General features: G+C 42.7%; 1 protein-coding gene across 5 annotated transcripts in view; it reads right to left on the reverse strand.

Moving 5' to 3' along the window:
* The window catches only part of KIAA1210 (KIAA1210 ortholog), a 61,223-nt gene that overhangs the window by 13,968 nt on the left and 19,561 nt on the right, over positions 1–27,694 (reverse strand). For 4 of the 5 annotated variants that reach the window (XM_071758182.1, XM_071758183.1, XM_071758179.1 and 1 more), the window contains exons 2-6: positions 13,310–13,386; positions 8,829–8,997; positions 4,362–4,491; positions 1,753–1,911; positions 664–729 (exon numbers count right to left, since the gene is read on the reverse strand). In XM_071758182.1, coding sequence (XP_071614283.1) covers positions 664–729; positions 1,753–1,911; positions 4,362–4,491; positions 8,829–8,997; positions 13,310–13,376 — 591 coding nt within the window. In that variant the 5' untranslated portion in view covers positions 13,377–13,386. The remainder of the gene's footprint in view (positions 1–663; positions 730–1,752; positions 1,912–4,361; positions 4,492–8,828; positions 8,998–13,309; positions 13,387–27,694) is intronic. The other variant, XM_071758181.1, reaches the window with a different exon arrangement.

Consider the following 27,694-nt stretch of genomic DNA (forward strand, 5'->3'; position numbering starts at 1 on the left):
AAAAAAAAGAAAAAAAAAAAAAAGAAAAAGAAAAAAAAAAGAAGAAAAGAAAAAAAAAAAAGAGCTCCTTGAATTTTTCAAAGCTGGTCAAGGAACAGACCATGTGGGTCTGAAAGCAGAACCTGCTGCTGCAGATGGTTGCTTATCAACCAAAGAGAATTGCAAATGAACACAGACCTTTTCCTGTGGGTTACCTGGTGTCAGAAATGGCAATCCTGCAATTATTTCCCATTAAAAGAGAGGTGGAGGGCATTGCTCCCAAGCCACTGCTGGCAGGCAGCTTTTATTAAGCTATTACTGCTGCTGGGTACTAAGGCTCTGGAACATGGAAGTGGAATTGAAATGCTTTGGTTTGCCCAATATTCAGTTGTGTAACCTTGCAGATTCATACTGTGTCACAGAGCTGATTATGCTGATCACACAAACCACTTACCAGTAGATTTCTGCCTCTCTTTATCTTGTTCTTATTCAAAACTCTGTGAGAAGTACATTTGCAACACCACTTGTATCACTCTGGACTGTTGGTGAAGAGTTTGCTAGGATACATTGTACCCAAAATAGGGATTTAAAAAAAAGATTATTGTATTGGCTCCATACAGACATCCCACACGCTGTCTTGGGAAAGTTTATGAGCAGGAAAAGTGGCAATTTATGGCAATTTACCTGTTCATCTTCACTGTCTGTCCCGCCTAAACTCAAAGAGCTATGACGCTGAACAGGGTTGGAGGACTGTGGGATAAAACAAGGCAAAGGGTAAGTCAGGGGAAAAACCACATTGAAATATCTGGGATTGGATATCCAGTGCTAATCATGAGAAAACATAAGAGGAAAGACAAAGGAAGGGTCACTGAGTCCCTGCTTCCCAGGGTGGGTTTCATGTGCTCGCTGAGGATCAAACACAAGCAGGGCAGCTTTACCTGAGATGTGCCACGGAGGCTGAGCACATGAGGCAACACATTTCATAAAGTTATTTTGGCTGTTTTAAGATCTTTCAATTTACAAATACTCACATGCTCACTAAAGTCCCAAATTATGCATCTGTTGTGAGAACGCAATTCCTAAGAAGGAAGATAGCCCAAAACTCCTCTGGTTCCCATCAAGATCTGTTATGCTCACTTCCCTGTCAGTTCAGCTAATACTGCCCTGGTTTTGAGGTACTTCATTCCAAAGCTAGTGATTATTTGAGATTTTCTTGCAGTCTTTGTTATTTTTGTCCTCCTCACTAGCTTTAAAACACCCAAAACCTCTTCCCCTTTCACAGGTGCAAGAAACTGCCAATCTAAATCTCTGCAGCTCTTTGAAGCTGGAAGACAAATTTGTTTGTACAGTGTGAGCACCTCAGCTTGTTCTCAGACTAGAAGTGAAACAGACAGAAGGAACACAACACTCAGATGTGAAAAATTCACCTTTTATGTTTTCTGCCAGACAGATCTGCCAGCAGAGACTTCCTTGCCCAAAGGCACAGAGAGTTGTCATATCACCTGAATCTCTCTCCTCTTTTCCTAATGATATAGGCCACAATTGCCCTAGCACTGGTCTACATAAAAACACAGAAAATTGTACAAGAAAGGGTATTTTTAAGGCCACTTCCTCACAGTGACAAGTCCACAGCCCACCTAGACAATATGTTCTAGTTCTGACTGATCTGCACCACCAGATTTTACAAAAAGCAAGCAAAAGGCTCTTCCCCTTCTCCAAGCAGATTTTGTCTTTTCTGTAGGGATGTTCATTTTAGTGACCTAATGATGATACCTTGCTTGGTGAATCTGTCAGAACTTCATGAAGGGTTGAAATTTCAGGAGGGCTTCTAGGTAAACCATCATCTTCAGAAACAGCACCTGCATCTTCCAGTTTCTTTCCAGTTATAACAACAGGAGGTGATCCAAGTCTGATGTTTTGCTGCAACTGAAGCTGTGGTTGAAAAAAAATTTAGAATATAGACTTTCAATGGCATTATTTATAAGAGACATTTTGTACACTTTTACCCCAGTTGCTCCCACTTGGCATATAGCATCTCCTAGTTAACAGAAATACTTGAAGAAACATGCCATTTACAGAAAATAGCCATTGATAAAATTTTATTTAGCTACATTCATGAAAGACCCATCACTAGAACTAGCTTTAGTGCAAAACTGAAATCAGTTTTATTCAATAAGGTACCAAAGACAGAAAATTCACCATTCCAGAAAATTTACAGCAGTTGAGCTCAGTTTAAATTTCAAACTCTGAAAATTCTAGGTTTAAGTATTCTTTAAATAATGATATGTATCTGGATGTCCCAAATAGTTACACAAAGCATTGTCAGATGGCAGTTCCCAACCCCAGGTTTATGTGGGCAGCTTTCCTTCACAAAACACTTCCAAATATTGAGAGTTTGTCACCACCCTGTCCCGCAGCCAAGTCCCACTTTTTATGCAAAGACCCCCTAATGAACTGCATGTTCATTTTCCCCAGCATCCCATCCTGGTCCTCTCTACAGCAAGAATGACAGTGGCAGCCAGGGACAATCCTGTTTGTAAAGGAGTGTGGTGATTCTTTTCCAAGATTGCACAAAAGAATGCTTTGGCAGGCCCCGACCCTAAAAAAATTAAACAAAGTCTGCAACCTCACAAGCAGCCAGATGTTCCCTCAAACTAAGAAAAAAAAAAAAGATCAGATCTCAGGAAACACCATTACTAAAATTCTTGGCTTAGGTCTGTCAGCTATGTCAAACAGAAACAAGGTCTGAGCAGAAACTTTGTCCTTCAACTGAAAATGTCTCAACTGAGTACTCCCAAGATAAATATGCAGAACTGCTTTTTTCTGTTTCTTTGCTTATTAAACCAGACTGGGAAATTCTAGACCTAGTTCTGTGCAAGTTATGCATTCATTGATACCTCTGTAAAATAGATCTAAATATTCAGAAAGATTCACTTGGAGTGTAATTCCTGTAGATCTAACAGCCACACAGGGTAGCATAAAGTCACCCTTTAATCTGACAGTCCCTCTTCTCAAGCAGCTTTCTTGCCCTCTTACCTACAGCAATCAGGGAAGTGTCACAAAAAAGCAGGGCTGATGACAAACTGCACAAAGATTGCAATATATGGGCAAAACAAGACATTAAATATACCTGTGCACTTCATGGGAAGGAAAATATAGAAAGTCAATTTTGCATTTCCCTTTCACAACTTTGCTTTTTTGATTTATTAAATTTATTACATGCAGACAGCAAAGTGTTGTAGGGGAAACTGAATTTACAGTCTGCCTTCTACTGGTAGAAATTAATTTACATTGCTAAGAAAATAACAGCTTTTATTAGTGCTTGGCTTTTATTCTGACAAGAGCCAAGCTCACAGAAAAAGGGTGTCTTTTATTGCTGGCAGTAGAGCTGGCAGGATTATGTTACCATGCAGGATGATAGATGGATGAAGAGAGGGCACAGTGGACTGCAGATAGCATGAAAAGAGCTCTTTTTCCCCAATAAAGTTCTGTCATATATAAACATGATCTCTCCTGCTACTCCCATTGTTATACAAAAAGTATCCTGAACTGAAGCTTATCCTATTTTGCAGTCTTAGGGAGGAACAAGTCCCTCTGTGCATCTTTTATTACTTAAAATGTGATGCAACTGTGTTTTGCAATATGAAGCTCACACTGAGCAAAGGAAGAATTTCAATGGCCTTTGGCTGCCTTATCAAGAGTTTGTTTTCAGTCTCTGGAAAAATCTTCAACTTAATCTCAGTGCTCAGAGCTGGGCAGCTATTTAAATGCAATTAATATAACCAACAGTTGATAAGGGAACTGTCAAGGAGGGTTCAGTATGTGCCTTGGAAGAAGGAAATGACCCAGCAGAATGCAGTATCCTTTGCTGGCAGAGGTCAGAAGAATAATGATATAAATAAGGCTGTCACTAAGGGTGCCCTGACATATCCATCATCCCACACACTTACATAGCTGCTGGTGCTAGCATGTACAGTGAAAACATAGCCAGAACTGCCACAAAAAATAGCATATAAATAATATAAAAAAGAAAAGCAGTGCAAGGGACACGCTACAGTATAAATAAATGGACTTAACCCAAAAGCAGTAGCTATGAAGTAAAGAATGGAAATTCCACTGGAAGAGGACATGCTCATTAAGGAAAGTTTCCAAGAGTCCATGAACTGGATTCATGTCATTGACACACTATGAGACCTGGGCAAGAGTTAAAGCAACAAGAGACAGCTTCCAAGTGGCAGAATAGATCCAAAAGTAATAAATTTGGCTTTGGACACCTTGCTCAATGAATTCTTAAGGCACACAGCAAAGGAATCAAGGAACAGAGTTTCCTAGGAGACAGATAATACAAAGCAGCACCAGGAATGAGGGGAAGATGTTCCCACCTGCAAAGTTTTCACTCTCCCAGGTATGTTTTCCTGAGGTAACGTGTTGCCTGCCAGGTTCCCTGCTGCAGACTCAAAAATGAAGACGCTGTCATGGGACAGGGCTTTGTTTCCCATGCTTCCTTTGGGCCTAGGAAAGAAGGAAGGAAGAGTGGTCAATGCACTGGGTACAGCCCTCCAAAACTTCCCCCCACCACTTTGCCATGACAGAGGGATCATAAGGAGGCCAAGGTGGGATGCATCTTGCATAACTTCCAGCTTCTGCATGTTAACAGGCTAAGGAAGTTGCTGCTGGCTCCTCTGGTGCTCAGAAGGGAGGAAGAAACACACTGTGGGATGCTGATTGAATAGAGGTGTCTCTCTCAGGTGTACTCAGCATCTGCACTGAACACACTGTGTGTGTTCACACTGTCTCTGTGGAGTAAAAAGGGAGTCCAAGGTGATTAGGTCAGATGCTGAGATTTAGTGGGATGCTGCCACCCTGAGAGATGTCTACAGGGCAGAGAGGGGTGACAGGAGTCCCCTCCCCTGCCCTGCTGGAAATGTGTCTAGCATGAGACACTCAGGACACAATCCTTGCAGCCTTGTGTGTGTCATACCTGCCAAAGATTATGGATTGTTTTTCCCCTTCTTGCAAAGGTGGGCAGAAAATGTAATTCCACTACATTAACAAACTCAGTGCAAATCCTCTCAGGTAACTGAATTTTAATCAACTGGGATTGACTGGGCTTGGGCTATTGGGTTGCACAGGGCAAATTCTGCATAACAAGAAGGCTCCAAGTTCCACCAGACTGCCAATACATCCTTCTTGCCCAAAAGGATGGTCTCTACCAGGACTTCATTCTAGCACTTAGCCAGAAACCAACAGAGAATACTCTCATGTTGTTGGCTGCCAGCCTCCTGACCCACAAGTTACAAGGATTCCTTGGCTCAGCTGCTGTGCAAGTTTGACTCTGGCTAACAGGGTAATTAGGAACAGAACTCAAACCCTGAAAGCTGTAACACTCTTCTGCAAGGAAATCAAACAGAATAGGACTCTGCCGTTTGTCTACCCCAAATTCTCTCTTTATTTGAAGAAAGCCCTGAAATACCATAACTTGCATATAGTAAATACACCATGTAAAAAAATAAAACAAAATAAAAATTACTCTTTTTCCTCTTGCATCTCCTTTCTTTACACCTCCAGAGACAACTCCTTTGTCTGCTTGAGTAACCAACCCCCCTGCTGCCCAAAGGTGTAGTCAATCAATATACAGTGGTGCTGTATATTGTATATATATTTATAGAATATATATTGTATATATAGGTGCCCCTATTCACAATAGGGGAAAAGAATTTTGCTCTATGCTTACTTTATGTCAAAGACAATCTGAGCTCTTTCTTTCACAGCACAGAGTTCCTATTTTCCCCCATTACATGTAATGCCTGTGTTGTTTATAGGAGAGCAGCTCTACACACCAGTAAGGCACTTGCCTCATCTCACCATTAGAGTGAATGAAGCCACCTCATCTTTAGGTGTGATTTTAGAGTCCTTTTCAGCATGACAGACACTCTGCATGGGCAAGGCATAATTTTACTACATTGAGAGAGACAATGTGATGCAACTTTTATTTACTGTAATGTATATTCATCGCTGGTTGGGATATTTTATGACCTGCAAAGAATACATGTGCATCAGGATGTATTAATCTTTTCAGCTGGGGATTTCCTCACTTCTTATACTTGGAATTCTTTAGCAATGAGCGCCAAGGTTTCCCTGTTCTTGAGACTACCAGGACAAAGCCTATTTCTTTCTCTCTGCACATGTATCATGTGTTTGCAAGAGAATTACCACATTTTCTTCTGACAGTCACAAAAAGAGTATTTGATTAAACATAGAATTTACAGCAGCTTTAGTACAGATGAGTTTCTTGTGTGCAAATACACATTCATCTGTCATTCCAGGCAGTGTATTTATATTTGTGCTGAAGGCACTGATACACTTGTTAGCCAGACCCCCAGATGTTTTAGCTGCTGTATCTCCACACCAGTTTCCCTGTACAAATGCCCAATTCCTTCATGTGTAGCAACCCTTGAGCTGCTGTGACTGAGGAAACAACAGGACTCTACAAGCAGCCCAAAAGCCACTGTGATATCTTCCACTTCTTACTGCTGCAACCCCCTTTATTTTATTAGTGCTTGAGGCAGGGAGAGGAAAGGTGACACAATTCCTTCAGGCAGCCACTCTCCCAAAAACAACTGCATCCTGCCAAAGGAGTGCCTGTTCATTACAAAGACCAGGACCATTTTGCTTGTTGACCCAGCAGTCTTTACTGCTCAGAGCTTTTTAACTGGAATCGGACTATCTGGGACTCAATTTTCCTCTATGCAAGGTCTTTTATCCCTTTGATGATACAGACAAGAAGTCCTTCACAGCACATGCTGTAACTTTGCCATCAAGGTTTTTCCATTTTCATTCAGAAGTCATGCCTCAGGAGGTGAAGAGGCAGTGGCACATAAAGCTCCCTTCTCAGATGCCCAGGGATTCCCTACAGCCCCTTGACATCCAGGCACATGCTTTTGGCTGTCATAAGAAGTGTGTGGCACATCCAGGGGTTTGGTCTCTGCTTAGTATTCATAAAAGTTACATTTCAAAAAGATTATATGGTGTGGGAGGGGAGGGGTATAAAAAAAAGGAAAGAAAACCAGTGCTTCTGAACCAAGAACAAACAAACAGCAGCATTGTTCTCAGATTGTTTTTGATATTCTGCGTGCCAGAAATTGCAAAGCTCAGGGCCCTGCTTTAAACCCCTCACAAGTTACATTTCCACTGGCTCTCAGGATCAGGCTTTCCAAAGGATTATGTTGTTCAGTCTCTCTGGGTACTCTAAAAAGCATGCCTGCACCATGCAGTGTCTGGACATCATAGGGTTTAAGTAGCACAAACATAGCCTCTATTTTTTTTTGATAGTTCATCTAATCCTATCTCTAAGGGCAAGAAACAGAAAGGTTTCACTCACTTCCTGATCTCCAATCTTGCAAAACAGTTCATAATCACTGGAGGACAGCACTGAGGTAAACAGCAATTGGACTTGAAGTGTGTGGTTAAGGGCAAAAGAAAGAGTTTGCACCCACACTGGAGCAGGGAGCTGATTTTAAGCCAGACTTCTCCTGTGGGTAATGGACTGAACTCAGCTCTTCCCAAGGTTCTGAACAGGGTGAGCTGAGTCACTCTGATTCCTTTCACCCCAGGGGACTGGTTGTGTGGTCACTTACTCTGCTGCTGTTATGCTAACAAACAAAATAAAGAGATTGTTGTTTCATTCCCAGATCATTTCCATGATGTGGTTGCATAAACACAGCAGAGAGTGGGGAAAGGTGGGACAAGGAGGAACAGGCACTCATGAGAAAGAAACATCTATGGTTCTTCTGCCAGAAGAACTGGTGATATCCTGGTGATAGAAAGCATTTGGCAGCAATCCTGATTTCAGCCTGTCCCACTCCAGTCACTGATTCATGCCCTGTGACATTGGTCAATGTCCCCACCAGCCAAACACTGCAAACCATCTGATGTGGCCGTGTTGTGCTGCATTTTTTTAGTCTGCAGCTCACAACCTGATCCACAGAGAGGCCTTGGCTGAGCAGCAAACAGGGGCATGAGGAGGGTGAGGACTTGGAAAACAGCTGAATTACAGGTTGCCAGATCCTGATCCATGGCAGCCCTGATGAGAGACACAATGATGTCCAGAGGGTTGTCCCAGCCCAGATTCAGTCAGACATGCAATGGAAATGTTGTGCTGTTTCATGGCCTAAGGCTACCAGTGAAGCAGGGTGAGCAGTGCAAGCCAAAAGCTTGTATTACACTAAATGAAAAAAAGGAAAAGGTTTTGAAAAAACATCATTCAGCAATCTGAGAATCGCTCTGGACACACCTTAAGGACTTGCAAACCTCCCTCACAGCCCTTCAGGGGAAACTGGCACAAAACTAGAAGCCTTCAGTAATTATCTATACCTAAATGGCTCTGTAAGAAAGTTAAGGCAGCAATCTCATACTGCTGCTATGCCAAAAATACCTTTTTCTCTGCACCCCAGCTATGATGAAGGGCACCATTTATGCTAAAAAATAGCAACTCAACATCAGGCATATTCTCTGTACTAGTACTACTCAATCATCATCCTGTAAAGCTGCTGCTGCTGCTCAGACCTTCCTGGACAAATTTTAAACACTCAGCTCAATTAAAGCAATCTGGGCTATCTGCAGTTTCAGACAGAAAGGTTGGATCACCCCTGCCCTTTGCTGCCCTCCTCCCCTCCTCTCCGGGCTGGCTTTTGAAGCACTAGCAAAGACAGAGGAAATTCCTGGAATTCCTTCATCAGCATTAGGGCTTGTTTTGCACAAACTTGGACGGAGGTTGCTCCTAAGGGGCCAGCTCATGCTTTCATCCCACTGCTGTGAGAGGTCTGCTTTTATTTATTTATTTTCCTTACCCAGCCTCCTTCTGTGAATGAAGTGCAGTAGTGTCAAGCACAGAGATGCTGACATCGCTGCTGGACTGGCTTGGTTTTAAATTACTCTCCCCCCTGGGAGGTGGAGGGTCTTTCCTTTTCTTCTTGGCAAAGAAGTTCTTGAAAGTCTGAAATTTGGATTTTTTCTTTCCTGCAACATGAGAAAAAAAAAATGAAAATTTACAGAAGTTGGAAGTGTTGCCTAGCTTGGAAAATTTTCTCTCTTAAATTCTGGAGGAAGCCTCAAATCTAGAGCAGCCTATCCAGTTTTAGTCAGCTCCTTTGTAAATAATTCAGTGCTGGAGTCCAGTGAAAGGTGAAACCACAGTTCTTACATTTGCTGCTGATAAAGCAACACTGGCATTGAACTGACAATTGGGGTGCCTACTTAGCTTCCAGTTTATTAAAAATACACCTTATATAGAGAATTTATCTACCTACAACTGAAAGTGATCATGCCAACGCAATATATACTAGATATATTTCCAATTTAAAAAGAATATGTCAATATCTAACTCTTGTTCTTTACTCAGTTTGGTTTAGTCCTGCTTTTTCTTTAATCAGTGCTGTAAGGAGACAACACCTGAAGGAAATTCAACATTGGGCAAAAAGATTGAAACTGGCAAAAGAATTTATAAACTCTAAAACCAAAATATGTTTCCATAATAAATCACTGCCCCAAAATAAAATCAAGAACTCCTCCAAGAACAATGGAGCAAAACTAAATTAAGACACTGCTCTGCAGGACATGAAACCCTCAAACATAGCAGCCCTGAGAACACAATTAGAAAACTGCTAATCTGATTTCAGATTCTTCATTGTCCAAATGAAAAGAAATACAAAAAGAACAAAGTACAACATACAAAACATCGCTGACTTCTTTAATTTTTAATAGCCTAAGATACTCTAACATACTTGTTTGTGTTTTCTTTCAGCACACAAGTGCAGCACTTTGCCCTTGACCCTCACATTGAGGCACCAGTTTGGAGTGGTTTGGGTCAAACTGTTGTGCTCAGACCCCTGTGATTGACTTAAATACATATGCAGAGCAACAGCATCACTGCATATCTGAGCCAAAATCATTATTCAATTAATACTTTACAGCAGTTGGCATAATAAATGCCCACAGCTGGAGGTCTCCTTCACAAGCAAGGCATTATTTCTACACAATTATTGTCCTCTGCCAGCAATGGTTTCGTTGGCAATGCCCTGTCTCAACGTGTGCCCTGTACATGTAGGGATCTCTGCCAGGGGGCCTTATCTGGGCTGACACTGGGCCACCACACAGCTGCACCAGACAGTAGCCACTTTGAGAAATAAACAATGATACTGAGATCTACTCACCCTGTCTCCTCCTTGCTCTCAAGACCAGTGCCAGTACCAGGTGTCAGGACACACAAGGATGCTGCCACACTGCCCAGCAGGGACTGATGAAACTGGCTGCCTCCCTGAGGACCTGCACATTGCTTTGGGCTGTCACTGAAATCAAATAATCTTGCAAACCTGGTAGAGCAAAACTATCAGTGGAGCCTTCCTCATCTGAATAATAGTGGGATGTGGTGCTCGTGCAGAGGGTTTATCAGTGGAAGAGTTTTTTATCTTCCACTGCTGCTTATCAGGCAGTAAGTGAATGAGATTGGCACAGAAAATATACAGGTTGTGCTGCCTGCCCTGGACTACAGGGCTGACCCAAAGTCTTGGATTTGCTAAGACTCTCACAGGGTTTAATGAGTTTCAGGCAAGAACTGGTAAGAGAAAAGAGGTCACAGAGCACCCAGAAGACCACATTGCCTCTCAGATAAAATAAGCTGTGTGTCCTTCATAGAGAATTTAGAAATACCTCCCTACCATTCCTGCCACTCAGATCAGCAATTGGACAATGTATGTAGTATTCTCCCAGGAAACTTGTCAAAGCTGAGATGGTTCACTTCAGATGAGTAAAAAAACAGATTAAAAAGTTTCATGAAAGTAGTGCCCCAAAATTCTCAATTGCAATGTCTGCTATCTCAGCCCAATGATTCAAAGAACAAAATGGCAGATTTAGCTACATGCAGAGAACTCTGCAACTTAAAGGCAGTCTAAGTGAAAAACAAGGACATTTTTATGTACAGTGGCCAGAAAGCAAGTTCAATTCTTATGCAAGTATTACTGATGAGCTTAATTAGATGCTGGCATTTCCAGAGAACCAGGGGAATGTTTAAAAAAAACAAAACCAAAAAACCAACAACCCACAAAAAAACAAACCACAACATAATAACAACAAAAAAATAAGTCATCCTAAGGCCATCTAAGGGAGACAAAGTCCTACCAGGAAGGATAACACAGCCACAATACTACTCCAAATACTTATTTATATGAGAAGTAGTGCTAAGGTTAGAATGAAGCCCTTGGAAAGGATTTGCAAACACTGCCAAGGAGCAAACCTCAGCTGGCATGGGGCAAGACTTGGGTAAGGTTGTGCAACAGAGAACCCTCTGATGCAGACACATCAGTGACTTCAGAGCCTTTGCCAGCCTCTGATTTATTCCTGATGTGCAGGGCACACCCCCTCCAGCACTCATCCTGCTTCAGCCCTGCTCTGCCCAGCCACACGCCCTCGGCTCTCACAGATGAATGAGCACACAGTTTGTTTCCCTGCAGTACCAGAAGATGGGCACTTGCCATATTATTACCCAAAAAAACAAACCAAAGTCACTACTAGACACAGTGCTGCATGCAGATGAAAGCTGGGGGTCTGCTCTATGGGAGAGCTTTTGGCCATGAAGAGAGGGTTCGGGAAGGTGATGCTCATCCTCCTTCCACACACCAGTAAAAAGGATGCTGCATTTCATTCAAAGGTGTCTGCATTTCAGTGCACTCTGAAGTAGCCAAACATCTGGCTAAATGGGTAGAGTGCTCTGTGATACCTGAGCTAGTAATATACAAAAGGATCTTAGCATCTAAAACAGAAAAAAATCATCACACAAAACAAAAACAATCCAGTCAAAGCAAGGAAGACAATCCAAGCCCAGACAGCTATTCTTGTTTCTCCTTCACCCAGTGATGAATAATGAATCATGATTTTTTAATTCTAATGGTTCAATTTTATGGCATTAAAAAGAAAAGATTAAATTAAAGCCTATTGCCCTAAAAAGCAAAAGCCTTCCCAAAAATTAGTTGCTTATGCTAACTACGATTTAGCTCACTGTAATGGAAAAGGATCAGGAGTAATCACTTTGCTTTCTCTGTATTCTGTATTCTATACCATTTGTGTACTGCCTATTTCATTGTTCCTCCTCTGCACAGAGAATTAATGCACATCTTTCTGCTCATCGCATGGTTCTTCCCTATAATAAGAGAGATGAGAAAAAAATGCTTTTTCCAGTGCCAAACTGAGACTGTAAAAAGCATAGGGAACATCTGATTTGGGAGCTCAACTATCATATTTTAATAATATTTGTCATATTTAAATTAAACATTTCTTCTACACTTTCTGACATCTCAAGGTGCGTTCAGGACACATTTTCCATTTCTTCCTCAAATCCAAGGACTAGCTACCTACCCCAATAAACACACATGATTTATAACAAAATAAACCAAAACAAAACAAAAACAAAAACCCACAGTCAAGATTCTCAGAAAATACCGTGATTAATACTCATTAAAATACCTGGTACTGCCAAAAAGGCAACTAAATCATGGAATTCAGTAAGGCCAACATTGGGTGCTGACAGTTTTTGGACAGTGAGCTGGTTACTGCCACCCAGAAGTAGCACTGTGCACTGGGTACCCTCTGATACTACTCAGATTATAAGGAAAACAAGAAAGTAAGCTAGTTGTCTAGGCTGTGGAAGCTGGGAATTTAACCTCTTAGAGCCTTTACATCAGAAGCCAATTAAAGCTATGAAGGGGAAGAGGTGAGGCAATCCTATGTTACATGGGAAGTAAACAAAAGTTCCTAAAACAGCTTTATCCAGGTCCAGTCAAATGTCTCCTGAGTACTTCAGCAACAGTGCAGCTGCCTTTAACTTCTTAAAAATTTGGTTCAGCTAGAGACAGAAATATATCTGGTGGTTTTAGAGCCAACACTTCAGACACCAAAACATCTCCTGCCTTCCCTGGCACCTGGTCAGAATTGGCTCCATTTTCTGAATCTTCCCGTGACCCTAAAATTTGCATGAATGTGTGGGTTTCACACAAGTTCATCAGTGTGGCCCCAATTAGCACTGGATTATGTGACAAACTAGAGTGTGAATTTAAGAAACCAGTCACATATTATGCTTTCTTCAGTCCTATCTATCTGGAGTTCAACTAACAGTCACTTTGCCATCTGCATCTCTTTTACAATATTCTGATGGTAGCAAATGTATTTCTAAAGGACAAAGTAAGATGACCTTTGAAACCCAAGCATTTAAGATAGTTGCAAGACATTGACAAAAAAATATGAAAAAAAATAGCCATACATTCAGAGAACTACTGCTTACCTGTGCACTCTTCAGCTGTCCCTCCTGTTCCAGGTGACATTGTGACTGCTGTTGGCCCAGTAGCCATGATATAGTCACTGAAACAGAGATGAAAGCATCAGGTTAATTTTAGTGCACCTTTCCAGCAGAATATAGTCCCACCCAGCATGTGGGAAGGACACCACTGGTTCCTTTCTGAAGCTGCATCCCAGAACACTCATCACAAACACAGCCTGCACGCTTTTCTGCACTTCAGCCACAGAACTTTCCCCCATTTTTCAGGAACCCTTATTTCGCCAGCCAAAACTAAAAAAACAGCCTAATTTGTTGCCAGTACCTCTCTCTTTTTAGGAAACCAGGATCAAAGCTTGCATAATGAAAGATGTCATTAAACTTGTTCAGTAAAGACTGCAATGCTTCCCAGTCTCAGGACAATCAAGCTTTTTGATTGCTCTTTGCTAGAGAGTGACAGGCCCATGATACCCTAAAAAACATCTTAAATTAAGTGAGTGCTCTGCTGCTGAGCATTCCCTGTCCCCACAGCAGGCACCAGGCTGATCTGTTGGCATTATTAAAATTAGTTAAGCATCAGCACTGAAGCATCATCCTTGCCTCTGCTACTTTGTGGAAACCAATAGATCAAATTCATTTTGGATCCAGTGCAATCAGCTTTTAGCCACAAGCTTTGAAACCTTATAGCAGGCAGGGCTATTGATCAACCAAATTAGCTGATGGCATCATCTTCCTCCCTGATGAAAACAAAAGTTCAGCCTAGCTTTAAGATCATTCAATGTTAACTGGCTCCACTTTGTATTTTCCAAGACTACTAAATGGGTGTCTGCCAGACACAAAGGAATTAAGCAGGAGACCACAAGAGTCACAGTACAAATGTCAAGCAACAATGGGAATGTGACAGCTTAGCAGGGTAGCTCATAAATCCTGCTCTTTGTTACAGAAGATACCTAGGTGATACATTTACATTGTTAGCAGTTCACATATGCCATGTCAGGACTTAAAAAGTACAAATTCTTTACAAACATGTGAAAATACTCAGAATCAAATCCTGTTCCCTTTCCTGCACAGACCTCACCTAACAGTTCTCCACCTCGCACTGGCATAACATTACTCATGTTAAGTATCTCTACAGCAAGCAAGATTCTGATTCTACACTAATTCCACCAATCAGTAAACTATTTCTCCTGTATCACCCACACAGACTATAATCTCTCATCCCCAAAAGGACTGGGACCTTTCTATAAGCCCATGTCCCCAGACAACCCAAAAAGATAAAGTGCACAAAATCAGAGAGAGAGGCAATGGGACGTGGGGAGAGGGGAGAACAGGCAAACCTCTGCAAAAAAACAGACCCTGGAGTAAGCTTTCACTGTACTGGACTCACAGATCTGCAAACTGCTATGCTGCTGAGCTTAAGGTGGAAATGAAGGAGATGGACTGCACCTCTCTTCTCTTTTATAACATCATCAATCACAGGAGTGCATTAATACACTGTAGTTCCAAACTACCTCTGCTCAGCTTCCCAGAAATCTATGAAAAAGTCATTGGAGCAACCAGGAGTGGTTATACCTTTTTTAAATGAGATGCACAGTTGTTAGATGACACTGAGAAGCAACAAAAAAATAAGACTTTTGGCATTGCCCCTTTTGGATGATCATAACCATTCAACCCATCTCCATTTTTCTCCCACACCTCATCAATTATCCATGAAAATGTCTGCATTTCCTGCATATTTTGGTTAAAGTGGTCATTAGCTGACCTTCTCATAGATGCTTTCTCTGTACTCAGTTCCAATTTTCCCCCTCAACTTGATACAACATGCATATCGATTATGTTAGATTTTTCTTGAGGGAAAAGGAAATGCATTTGAAATAAAATATTCAAGAAAGCACTTAACAAACTTGCAAAGATAAACTGGCAAGGCTCCAGACTTAAGCTTTTCACAGAATGTGAGTGGGCCTGACATTTGGCTCATTTAGACTTCTAACTTCTGCTTTACCCTCCCTCAGTAAAATCAAAGCAAGAAAAACTGCTGCCTTCAGATCCAGCTTTGTTATAAGCATCTCTACATTTATTTAAATTACTCATTCATCTCAGCTGCTCAGTCAGAATCCTTCCAGCCTTTGGAGATATTTTGACTGCTGTGTTTGTTACAACTGCAAGCATTTATTTCCAATTGGTATTTTTTTTATACAAGTAGCACTATAATTGCAAAGCACTTCAGCTCTGAGGCAGTCTCAGTCAAATCACCTCCTGCATTAATTCAATTTTACAACTGAGTTCTCTGGGGCATATGGAGGCCAAGTGTCTGTTGCAAGGGTGCACCAGTTGTTTGCAAATGTGCTCCATTTAGAACCTAATGGTTTGGTGCCCTATCATCCTTTTCCAGTGAACTGAGCAGTGATTTGAGCTGAGGGAAACCACTGCAGATTTTTCCAAGCTTTAAAGTTATTAAAGTATTTAAATGACAAAGAAAAGAAAAATTATAGGAAAGAGTAAGTTCCATCATTAAAAGCTTGATGACATACCCAAAGGAAAGCCAGCAATTAGATGACACCTAGACTCCAAATTCTGGTGGCAGTGAGTTGTACTTTACAGAGAACAGGCAGCAAATGTTCTGAGCACCAAACCCTAGCCTGGGGATCAATGTCATGGAGAAAGAGAGGACAAAAGCCCATCAATACAAATGCATGTGAGTGCAGAGGCATTAACTGATCGAACCTTCAGACAGTCAGCACTTCCAGGCCTTAATGACAGCTGACAGACAGGGTGTCAGGATGTCTCAGAGCCATGTTCAATCAGCTGGACTGCCCACGTGAGCTTTCCCAGAGCACTCTGCCATTAGAGACAAAGCTTTAAAAAAATACTGTGTGCAGACTGATTGTTAGTGATAAGAATAGCAAATTAAAGAAGTGGCCTTTTGGAACATTATTTCTGGTACTCTGCAGACGAGGAGATGCCAGAGGACAGCTGGGAGAAGGAACTGGCAGGGGGATCATAGAATTGCTCAGGCTGGAAAAGACCTTCAAGATCATCGAGTCCAACCTTGTCCTAGCACTATTACCCTTTTCCCAGTGATCACAGCCATGTCCCCAAGCACCACATCCAGGCTATTTTTAAACACATTCAGGGATGGAGACTCAACCACCTCCCTGGGGAGCCTTTTGCAGTGCTTCCCAACCCTTTCTGTAAAGAAGTTTCTCCTGATATCCAACCTGATGAAGATGCCTGTCCTCAGTGGAGGAGCAGCCGAGGCAGAGCAGCAGCAGACTGACAGCTACTGCCAGACAAGGCAGCAGAGATGTCAAGTCCCAGCTACTGTTTGCTTCCCACTAGAAGTGGAAGAATGGGTCACATTCCCCCAGACTACAACTTTCTAACCATGTTCTTAACCCTCACAAAGAGCATTTGTAATCCCTGCACAGGCTGCAGTGGTACAGTACAGACAAGATGCTGAGTCTCTGCTGGACTTGGCCCTGCCTGGTAACTCCACATCAATAATTCCTGTGTAAGGCCATGGGAAAGACTGAAAGCTTATTGAGAGTAGCAAGGATTGACTATGTGGTGTTCACCTCTCCTTAATAAGGGTGTTGGGCTGGATTATTACACCTATGAATTAACGAATTATTTGCAAACAATGAAGTGGCCTCTGATACAGATGCAATCACAACAATAAAACTGACATTATTACATCCTATCTGCATTGCCAGGGTGTATTTTAAAGCAGTAAAACTCCTACAAACTCTCAGGGCTTGCTTTAATTCCAAAGTGGGCAACAGGACCTAGTTAGCAACCATCAGTACCTTCACCTGGTTTGATGGTTTAGCTCTAGACTCCCATCCAATCCAAAACTTCCATTAATAACCTTATGTGTTGCATTAACTTGGGGCTTTTCAACTCATCAAAGGAACTAATGAATCTTTTAGGAAAAAAGAAATCTTCAGGAACAGGAAAATATCTATGTCTCCCCTTTACAAACTGGGACAACTAGAAAGGTTCTTGGGAGGGCAGTGATAGGGCAGAAGAAATAAAGTCCCAGGGTGGTGTTCCAACCATTCCCTTTTTCCAGCCAAGTCCATTACTAACTTTATACATCATAAGGGGGGCAGAATGCTATAAGAAAAAAGGCAATTCCCTTTCACTGGTTGGTTTGTGTATTTAAGGACTCCTGGGAAGCTACCATTGTACAGGACTCAAGTTTCCTGCATTTAACAAAGGCCCAAGACAAACAGAAATGCTTTCTGCTCAGCCTCAGAAAATGAACACAGCCTCCTTGCTGTCTCTCCAGGGGAGCAGAGGATTTGGAGACTGCACAGCAAGCAAGCAACACCTCACCTTTAGGGTTTCTTCAGCTTCAGTCTCATGCTTCTGCACAAGCACTCCGGAAGGGCTTGTGACAGAGAGATCAAAGGAGATGCTGAACCCTGAGCAGCCTTTTTCCTATCAAATAAATGCCTGAGGAAATAAAGACTCAAGGATATGAAGCACTGCATTCAGTTAGCATCTGAAGAGCCTATAGAAGGCAGACAATGGCAAGCAGCCAAGAAAAAGAGGTGAAATTTTTTTGCCTAGAGCTTTTAAAGAGCGATTTCCTTCATGCTACACAAATTATTTGAAATCAAGCTTATGCTCCAGGTTTCAGGACACACACTTTGCATGGCAAGATGGATCAGCTCAGGGAAATCCATGCCCTTTATCTGGTTCTCTGTTCCACCACCCTGCAGCCAACCTCCCTCCTACAGCAGGACCTCAGAGAAAGCCTCTCTATTTTCAGGAGCACCAAGTTTAAAAAAAAAAACCCACAGCATGAAGGATGGTTTAGTATTCAATTACGTTCTGCACCAAAAGGTGGCTGCTAGGTTAAATTCTCACCCTGTCTTATTAAAGCATGTTAGAGGACTTTGTTCAGACAAAATGTGGTTGATTGTTCTCTTCTCTGGGAACCCTATAACTATCAGTGAACCTGTTTATCTAAGGACAGTAACTGAACTCAGGTTTACCCTCTGCAACTCCCCAGAACACAACTGCAGAGTCCATCACAAAGCAATAGCAGAGCCAGCAAGGCTTCTATTCAATTTTCAACATCTCCCAAGCATATCAGAAACTCAACAAAGGTCCCTTTGCTCTCCATGCAATGAGCCAACTGAATTGCACTTCCATGTCCCCCTTCAGGGAACCAAATAGTGTGAGACCCCACAACCAACTGTGCTGAAACACAGGGTATGACCCACCAGGACAGCAGGAACTGGGATCTGACCTCACACAGCTCATCCCGCTGGGCTCTAGAGGAGTGTAGTGTTTCTAGGATGAAATTCCCAGGTTTATTTGCCAGACAGTGACTGTTTTAGGCATAAGACAACAGCATGAATAACATTTGACATTAGGACACCTGCTACTGCCTCCACTGATTACAGTGCAGGGAGGAGTTTACAAAGTTAATGAATATTGCTTTTGTAATTTTTATGGAAGCAGGGAGAGTTTAAAAAAGTTTAAGGTCCTTTGCCAAAGATCACAAATAATACAGCAGCAGTAGCCACCAGGAAGTCTGGATAAGCAACTAGATAATATTTAATGTCAATAAAGTAGCCTCCCAGGATCAAGTAAGGGGTCCTAATTCCCCATAGCAAGAGGCAATATTCAGCTCCTACCCCTGGAGAGATATCCAAAGCAAACAACCATTCACATGAAGAGATCTATTCACAGCTTTCACACTTTCCATCCAGAAGACATCTGCTCACCACCCTCTGTCCCCACACCTTGGCTTCTCTGAGGCTTGCCAGAAGACAGGTTCCAATGTGCTGAACTCTTTCCACCTACAGTCTGCTTTGACACTGGTTCTGAAGGATTCCTGCTCCTCAGCAGTGCCTGCTGGATTCTGTGCTGCCCTCCAAGTCAGTGTGTGTGTGTGTAACACTAATGGAAAGCAGCTGGTGGGCTGAAAGGCTGAAACTGACTTAAAAAAAAAAAAAAAAAAAAAAAAAAGTAACAGAAGGAAATGCTTTTCATAGAGTCACCCAGGCTCAGTCTGTAATTGTGTGAGAAGCCAAAAGGATAAGAAGGGGGAAGGGCAAACGAGAGAGAAACATTCATAAGCTACTACAGAAAGCAGTGGAAACACACTCTGGAACCATCCAAGAACTGAGGGAGAAAACACCCCTGTCCCCTGCATCTTCCCCTGTCCCCACAGACCCAGTCCCTCTCAGCACTGGTGCCATTTGCAGAGCAGCACCTGGGGACATGGCTGCAGCACCAAAGCCCAGAACTGTGTAACTTTAACCCTGAGGCAGGTACCAGGAGCAGAGCAGCTGCTGATTTATACTCAGCTTGAGGCCAAACTGAAGCCCAAGCTACCAGAGCTTTGGCACCCACATCAGACAGATGAACCTGGCTTGGATGTGTCACTTCAAGGTGCCCTTGGACACCCAATTATTCTGCAGTGCTTACCAGCAGGACCTTGTGTGGCTGCTGTCACTGTGAGGATCTCCCCTGCAAGTTTTCATGTGTTCAGATAATAAAGCAAATATCTACCTTTTTTTGCCAAAAAAGTTAAGTGAAAAGTTTCTGAATAGCCTATCCCTGATAATAATCTATCACATTAGTTTTTCCCAGTGCATTTTCTGGCCTGCATCAATCAGGGGAAACGTGACAGAACTTTGCTCAAAGTTCAAGTTAACACTGTCATGCTCTAAGCACACACAAGAGCTCAGCCAATATTTTGTGTCCAGACTGCCTGCGTTTTAAAGGAATGTACATTAAATGACCCAGCTGAATTGCACTACTTGGCATTAGCACAGGAATAAGCCAGTGCTTTTCCCATATAGTAATACTATTTTTCTTTACACTGCCCTACTGGGGAAATTTCAGGAGGCAGCTGGAATGTGGATCTTCTTCCACTCTTCCTAGAAAGAAGTAAAAGCAGCAGCAGAGTCATCCAGCAGTGGTGCTGAGGAGTCACACTGGCAGCAGCAAGAGACTCTCAGATCGACTGCACAATGGTACATCTGGAGTGGTAGGGAAGGAGAGGGAAAATACATTTAAAAACCAGCAAGGCTGTAAGCAAAGGCTGCCTTTGGCTGTTCAGGAGCTGCACCCAGTCAGCATTACTGCCTTTGGAAACAGTTTCCAGAGCAAAGCAACAGGAAATGTCAAGCCACTATCACTAAATAGCAGACGTGCCTCATGCCAGCAGAGTTAAGATGTCAGCTTGTCAAATATGAGGATAACAGCAAAGTTTACTGTCTCTGCTTCTTCATGTGGCAAATTCAACAAGCATGTGTAATAGTCCATCCCACACTCAGCTGGAGGGCACTTTTGGCCACTGTCTCCTAGCTTCTGCGTGTGCTTTTTACCCCCTCTCCAAACTCCTGATTTTGTTCCACCTGTGGCCTCCCTGCATCAAGTTAGGTGTCTGCTACCTGACCTGTGGTGTGCAGAGCCCTGGGAGTCTGCAGGATGCTCCTCAGGGATCAGCAAAAGGTATTTGAGGAAAGGAGTTTACCATCAGCTGGCTCCAACATGCTCTGCAGGGGCTTGGTGGGGAAAACTCCCTGGAAATTGCCAATATCTGCAAACTGTGAAGGTGACAGCTGTTAGTTTAGACAGTAAAATCTTTGAGACAAAACTCATCTTTTAAACATACCCTAGCAGACAGAGACTACTGGGCTGGGATTTGGGAGAATTGGATGATTTTCCTGGCTCTGTCACTGGATCACAGGGCAAATTACTGGATTGCTGAGTTCTTTATCACCCTGCCTCGAGCTGCTTTACCTGTGGAACTGGGATGGTCACACTGAACACCTGGAAAGCTGGCCAGGAGCTAAGTACAACCTCTGCTATGGAAGACTAACAGGCTGGAATCAGGCCCATGGACACTGCTGTCAAGTGCTACCACTATACAAAAGTTAAATAACAAAAAAACTGAAAAAATCTGCAATAGTAGCCTGCATATCTGCCATGCCCCTGTATTTGAATCTCACAATTTCCAAGACCTTATTCTCACAAAATGTGAAGAATCATTATAGCCTGGGCCTGACAGAAAGAATCTGGAGACATTTTTACCAAATTAAGCTGTCTGAATATTGCAGAGGAAATGAGGCTGACATAACAGCACACTGGACACCAGAACTGAAACATGGGACTTCAAGCTTTCTTTTTTGTAAGGTTTTTCCAAAACAGTCACCTATCCCTCAATTTGTGGGTTAAAGAGAAGTTTAAGGATGAGAAAAAAGAAATTAAAATTCTTCATTCAGATCAAACATCCCAGGACACACTTCTTCCCAGAAAAGATAATAGAGATGTTTAATGCACAAGAATTCAAAGTGCACTGAATAAAAGGAGAGGCTAATAGCAATTTCTAAGGCAAACAGTGTTATGGATTTTCATTCTAAAGATCAAACTGCCAGACATCTTTTGGCTATAAGAGAGCAAATGAAACACAGGCTTTGTGGTCTCAGAGGCTGCCTTTGGCAGGAAGCTCAGGAAATCTCTTTCCATGTGAAGTCCCAAAACCATATTTGGGGCAACATCTACTGCCTGTGCACACACAGAAATAAAAACAAGCTCCCTGCTAGGTTGAAACACACTGTGTCTGCCTGGCTAAACCTCCTGAGTTCCCACTGCCTGTGGGTATTTCTGGAATTCAGACCCCATTTGGGCTGCTGCTGAAGGAAGGCAGGGGTGGCTTCCACACTTGCAGAAGGAGCTGGTCAGGAAGATGTGCCTGGGGTTTGAGGGTCTCCTTCCTTGTGCTTTAAAGACACCTCCTGCTGTCTCTGCTCTCCTCTCCTGGATGCTCTCTCTGGAGCCTGAAGTTAGACAACTCCTGAAGTACAGTCTTGAAGCACATGGAGCACATGTCAGAGCCAAGGGAGACCAGGAATGTGCTTAAAGCAGTCCCTGAGTCATTTCTGCCCCAAGGGCATTCTCTTTAATACAAGCAACTGCTAAAAAGGGATCCTACTTCACTGGGATTCCAGCCCAAATTACCTCCCTAAAATAGGATCATCTACAATGAGATTATTTGAGCTAATGCTGTCTTGCACCAAGGGAATATCAAGCTGTGTTTTGAAGAAGTCAGCACCAGGGAGCAGAGGCAGTGTGTAACCATAGAAAAAAGATGTCACCAGGAAGGTGACACCAAAGACAACAAGGACTGCATGATGGGGTACTGAGAAACAGGCAGAGAAGGGTGGAGAGGAAATCAGATGGTGACGGACATTCTGTAAGGTCTACACAGGGCAAGGCTGCAAGAAAGGAAGCAACAAGACAGTTTGCATTTTTTTGAAGGAAAGCAATTAAATTTCAATTTCTGGTACATTCTTTTCACTAATCTGACATGATGGAAAGCAGTCTGACTGCTGGAATGAATCAGCAAACAATTCCTCTGCACCTCTGTCAGATCTGTGTTTTCCCATTTGCAGATAACTTGATGTCTGCACTGCAATTCTGAGCTGGACTGTTCCAATACATCCCATTTGCACCCCAACTACTGTGTGGATCAGAACTGTGTTGTTAGATGAGTGATACTTACATTGCTGGCATAAGCACCCATTTACATATTTCTCAGAATGAATAAGCACAAATGAATTCATCGTGAATAAAAGTCAAAATGTTGGGTTCACTAATTAGCACCAGATCCTTGAAACTTGAAGGCCAAAAAAAAAAAAAAAACAAACAACCAAAAAACCAACCACCACAAAAATCTGAAGCTTGTTAAAAAGCAAGATTAAAATCTGTCTGCATAGCCAAGTCACCCTGCCCTGACTGAGAAGGCTACAGTCCCCTCTACCAGTCCCAAAGGTACCAACAGCTGTAGGATACAGGATAAAACACACCACAGACTCCCTGGGTTCCTGTTCACCTGTACAAACACAGGTGTATGAGTGTAATGATGCAGTTAAATAAGGGATTGTGATGTGTGTGGTGCAGGTCTCAGCTTTTCCAGGTGCATCATTTTGGGAATGCTCAGCTGTTAGCACAGCCCTGACTTAACACAGAGATGAAGAGTGGCAGCTCAGCATCTGCAAGCCAGTTCAGACAGGATATTAACTGAGTTTTGGTTTTGTTTAAACAGTGACTGCCACTATGGAGCCTTGGAGGGCTACCTGCTATCTTGATACAAAGAATGATGAATAACACAATAACAAGTTACACACACACAAAAAAAAAGTCTGCAGTCACTATTTGCTGAGTTCAAAATGCTGCTTAAAAATCCTCCATCCACAGTAGTTTTACCAGCCTTGAAACTACAACAGATTTAATGCAGAACCATAAACTTGGATCACGCTAGAGTAAAGCACCATATGTTCAGCTGTTTTCTTACAGCAGCCCTTAGGAGATATCTGGAAAAGACAAAATCAATAAAAAAGAAAAAAGAAAAAAAATATTCTCCTTGGAATTACCTTGGGGCTTTTTTCCTGTTTCCCCTCAGATGGATTTATCTCAAATTTTCCCAGGTTTAGCTGGTAATCACTGTAGCTGCCCTGCACCAGCCCAGGTAGGTTATCAACTCAAAAGTACAGCTCAGACCTACTACATTTTTGTGCCACATATCCAGTCAGATTTCAGCTTCTATAGCCAGTTCTAGGCCTTCACATCACAGCTACTAAACTTTCTAGACCTCTGTACAAGGAAGAAATTACAAATTAATTTCCCCAGTTGGCTGTAGGGGTACAAAGCAGCAGAAGTTCCTGTATAAGAAGAGAGGACAAGACAAAATTATGACAAGTTGTTTTTATGATTCAATCTGACAAAGCAACATAGAGAAAAAAAACTTGACAACCAAATGGTGCAGAAGAGTGAGAATCACATTCAGCTTTTTGTCCCGAACCAAGAAGCTTCTGCTCCAGGGCAAGAGGAGGAGGAGAGGCAGCAGTAGAGGTGCCCAACTTGCAAATACTCAGTACCCTGGTGATGGGGACAGGGCTGCTCTGCTGAAATCAAACATACAGGCTGTGTGGGATTCCTCTGCCTGCAGCCAGCAGATGCACTGCATCACTGTGGCTGCTAAAACAAACACCATCCAAAGAGAAGTACCAAGACACCAAGGAGGACTGGGAGCCCCGGAGTGACTCACTGGAGCATTAAGCCAGAACTGAACTTCTTGCACAGAGATGAGTCAAATGGAATGAATCAACAAAGAGAAATAGTTAATAATACAGCACCATTGTGCTAACTGTGCTCAAGTGCCTGCAGTGCCATGGCTCTGCCACCTCCTGACTGCCTTTGTTCACCCTCTCTGCTATTCTTGAGTAAGAAAACAGGACTTAAGCCTCCACACATTTAATAGCAGGCAAAGCACTGAGCGATCCCTGTGGGCTGAAGACAAAATGCTCACAGTTGTCCAAATGCTCTGTGTTAGTGCCATGGTCAGGCTCATAGGGTGAGTATTGGAAGATTTCCCTGAGGGACTCAGGATGCCTGGGGGAGTCCTTTCACCTCAGCTCAACCCTCCCTGAATTGGACCCAGCTGGGAGAGCTCTCGATTTTTCACAAAACCACATCCCTTTGCCTTGTTCACTGCTTTGCCTCCTGCACCCACCATAAGCTGTTTCCTGAAACTCAATATTGTCACCCCAGGGATTCCCTCTGCACTGGTGAATTTGCTTTTCTGGCCAGGAACCACCTTTCATCCTGAGATGTTTTCATCTCAAGAAAAAACAAGCACTGAAAAACTGTTACTGAGTGATTCTTGCTCTTGTTAAGAAGTATTGTGTGGAAGTGGTATACATTAAAGACAGACAAACAAATGTATTCCAGGCTATCAGAGTGTTCCTGGGGAGCATTTCACCTCACCAAAATTCATCAGCCACACAGACAGACCCCTGGATCCCCACAGGACAGAGGCTCTCCCACAGCTCCCACACTGGCTCCAAAGCCCCCCAGCCTCCTGCCAGCCCCACCAAGCCCAATGCCCACTGCTGAGCCCAGCCCAGGTCTGCCAGGGGATGCCACAGGCAGAGATAGCCAGGGAACTCAGTGTCTTGCTTTAAACAGCCTCTGAGTCTTGGAGAGATGCTCCACATCTCAAATCATGGCAGGAAAACAAAGCCCCATGTCCTGGGGACAGCCAGCAAACAAACACAGCTACTGAGACCCCATGGTGGTGATGTGGGTGAGAGGGGCCAGAAGAGGAGAAGGAGCTGCTGAGAGAGAGCACCCAACAGCTCTGACCTGCCCCGTTCCCCCCAGTGCCCCCAGTGCTGCTGCAGTAGCTGTTGCTGGAGCTTTCAACCACTTCCAGTTCACCTCCCCGTGTCCCAGCTGAAGCAGCAGCTGCTTGTTGCTCTCCAACAAGAGGGATTGGAGTGAGGGTGCAGGAGAGCAGACATCTCAGCTTTCCTGTGACCCATCAGGTGGGCAGCACTAAACCATCTTTGCAATAATCCCAGGAAACACCAAAGTCTCTTCCTGGCATTCATCTAAACAGGTAACAACACAAGATACCACCACCTCATTCAGAAAATCCATTTTACTCCATTTCAAGGGCATAACTTCATTTTACATTTGCAAATTACTCTCATCTCAAACAATGCAACATATATTGGAAATTATACTGATGCACCCCTTGATCAACTTGCTTTATGCAAATGCTGAACTTGTTTGCAGAATAAGAATGCACAACAGCATTTTTTAGCAATTTCAGACTCTAAGAAAAGAATACAATGTCCCACAGTGTGCAGACCTTGGCAAAGCAGAAGACATTCAGACTGAAATATGTCCATAATTCTGGGATTGCTTGTGAAAGGCACCATGAAATCCTGAGTGACCACTTTAAGTACAGATCAGTTAAATATATTTCCTCATAGTCTGTTATACAAACCAGCTCTGAGCTGGCATACAATGCCTTCAGCCAAATATTTTATATAGCTTCTAAGACACTATATTTGTCTTTGGAAACTGGCACTTTGCACTGACCATCAATGAACCTTACTATCCCAACAACCACATTTTCAGCTCATAACTATGTGTTTGGATAGTACCAAAAACTGAGCTTCCTCCAGAATCTTTAGAAAACTTCATCATGTCTGTCCAGATCTAATATTTTTTTCTGCACCATACTAGGACCAAGCACAATGAAAATCTGCAACAAGGATGATGATCTATATGTAAACTTACTGGAGGAGCAATTTGAGATTATTTAGGGCCACAAATGTTGGTCAAAGAGAAATATGAAAATAATCTACAACTTTCGTTTCAGAAGAATATCATCCAAGACTGGGGCTGTAAGAAAGCATTACCTGGATTAGGCTTTGGGCTTTTTTTATTTTTTTTAAAGTGATATCTCATAAAAGAACATTGACCAAGCACAGGGACTGTGCAGAAGGGTCAGATTCAGCCACACATTATCACAATGTACCAAGGCAAAGCCTTTTCCTTCCCTTGCAAAATGTGGGGGGGCAGAGCTGAATGTGACAGCAGCACAGAAGAGCAGGACCCAAAGCAGCTTTTAGAACATCCCAGATGTTTTATCTGGAGCCAGCAGCTCAAAGCCCTGGCTGGGCCCTTCCCACTGCCAGTGGCAGGTTTTACAACCTGCACTGAGCTCTGTAACACTTTGGTTAAAAACCTACTGGTACCCAAGCCAATTATTTAGAACATAAAATTAACTCCATTCCAAAATAACTTTCACTGATTAAAAACAAAGTAACTCCTCCAGGTTGAGTGGTCACATGAGGACTGGGAGAAGCTGCCCCATTGACACATTTCTATGGAAAAAGAAACAGCTTGTGGCAAACTTGAAACACATTTCATCCAAGATCAACTTAGCCTGAAAACATCCCTGTCACTGCAACTGGTATCTTGACTCAGTTTAACTCCCAATAATCACAGCCAAAGCAGCACATAGAATAGTAAAGACTGCAAAGTTGCACTGATCAACTTTGGAACACATCACAGGGAAGTGAGAGGCTGAGGAAGATCATCTATGTATATATCAGGTGTAGGGACCTAACTGAAGAGTAATGAGAAATAAGAATTTGTAGAAAATAAAACCTATTCCTTATAAATAAGGTGAAGATGCACCAGAGAAGAGGAGATGGTACACCACATGAAAGAAACTTCACCTGCCCATCATTTAGAGCCTCTCTCAGACCTCCAAGTTTGTCTTAACTGCAGGAGATGATGGAGAATTTGGGAGAAAAACAACTTAGCATAAACCAATCATTGTAAACTGATTTTTTTTTTTTTTCAATTTGAGTGCCAACCTTCCTCCCTTCATCAGGACTCACTCTTTCCCCTTTTTCCTAGTTCTGATTGCATTGTCCCCCTTTATCTAAGGCAGGCTTACTTTCCAAATATTGATTCCCTTTCACAGACACTGTTACACATTTCAAAGGAGGAAAAGAGTCAACAGTTGATGGAAATGCAAACTGAAATCCAATCAGAATTGTG

Source organism: Heliangelus exortis, chromosome 14, assembly GCF_036169615.1.
Source record: "Heliangelus exortis chromosome 14, bHelExo1.hap1, whole genome shotgun sequence".
In the NCBI taxonomy this organism is placed as follows: Eukaryota; Metazoa; Chordata; class Aves; order Apodiformes; family Trochilidae; genus Heliangelus; species Heliangelus exortis.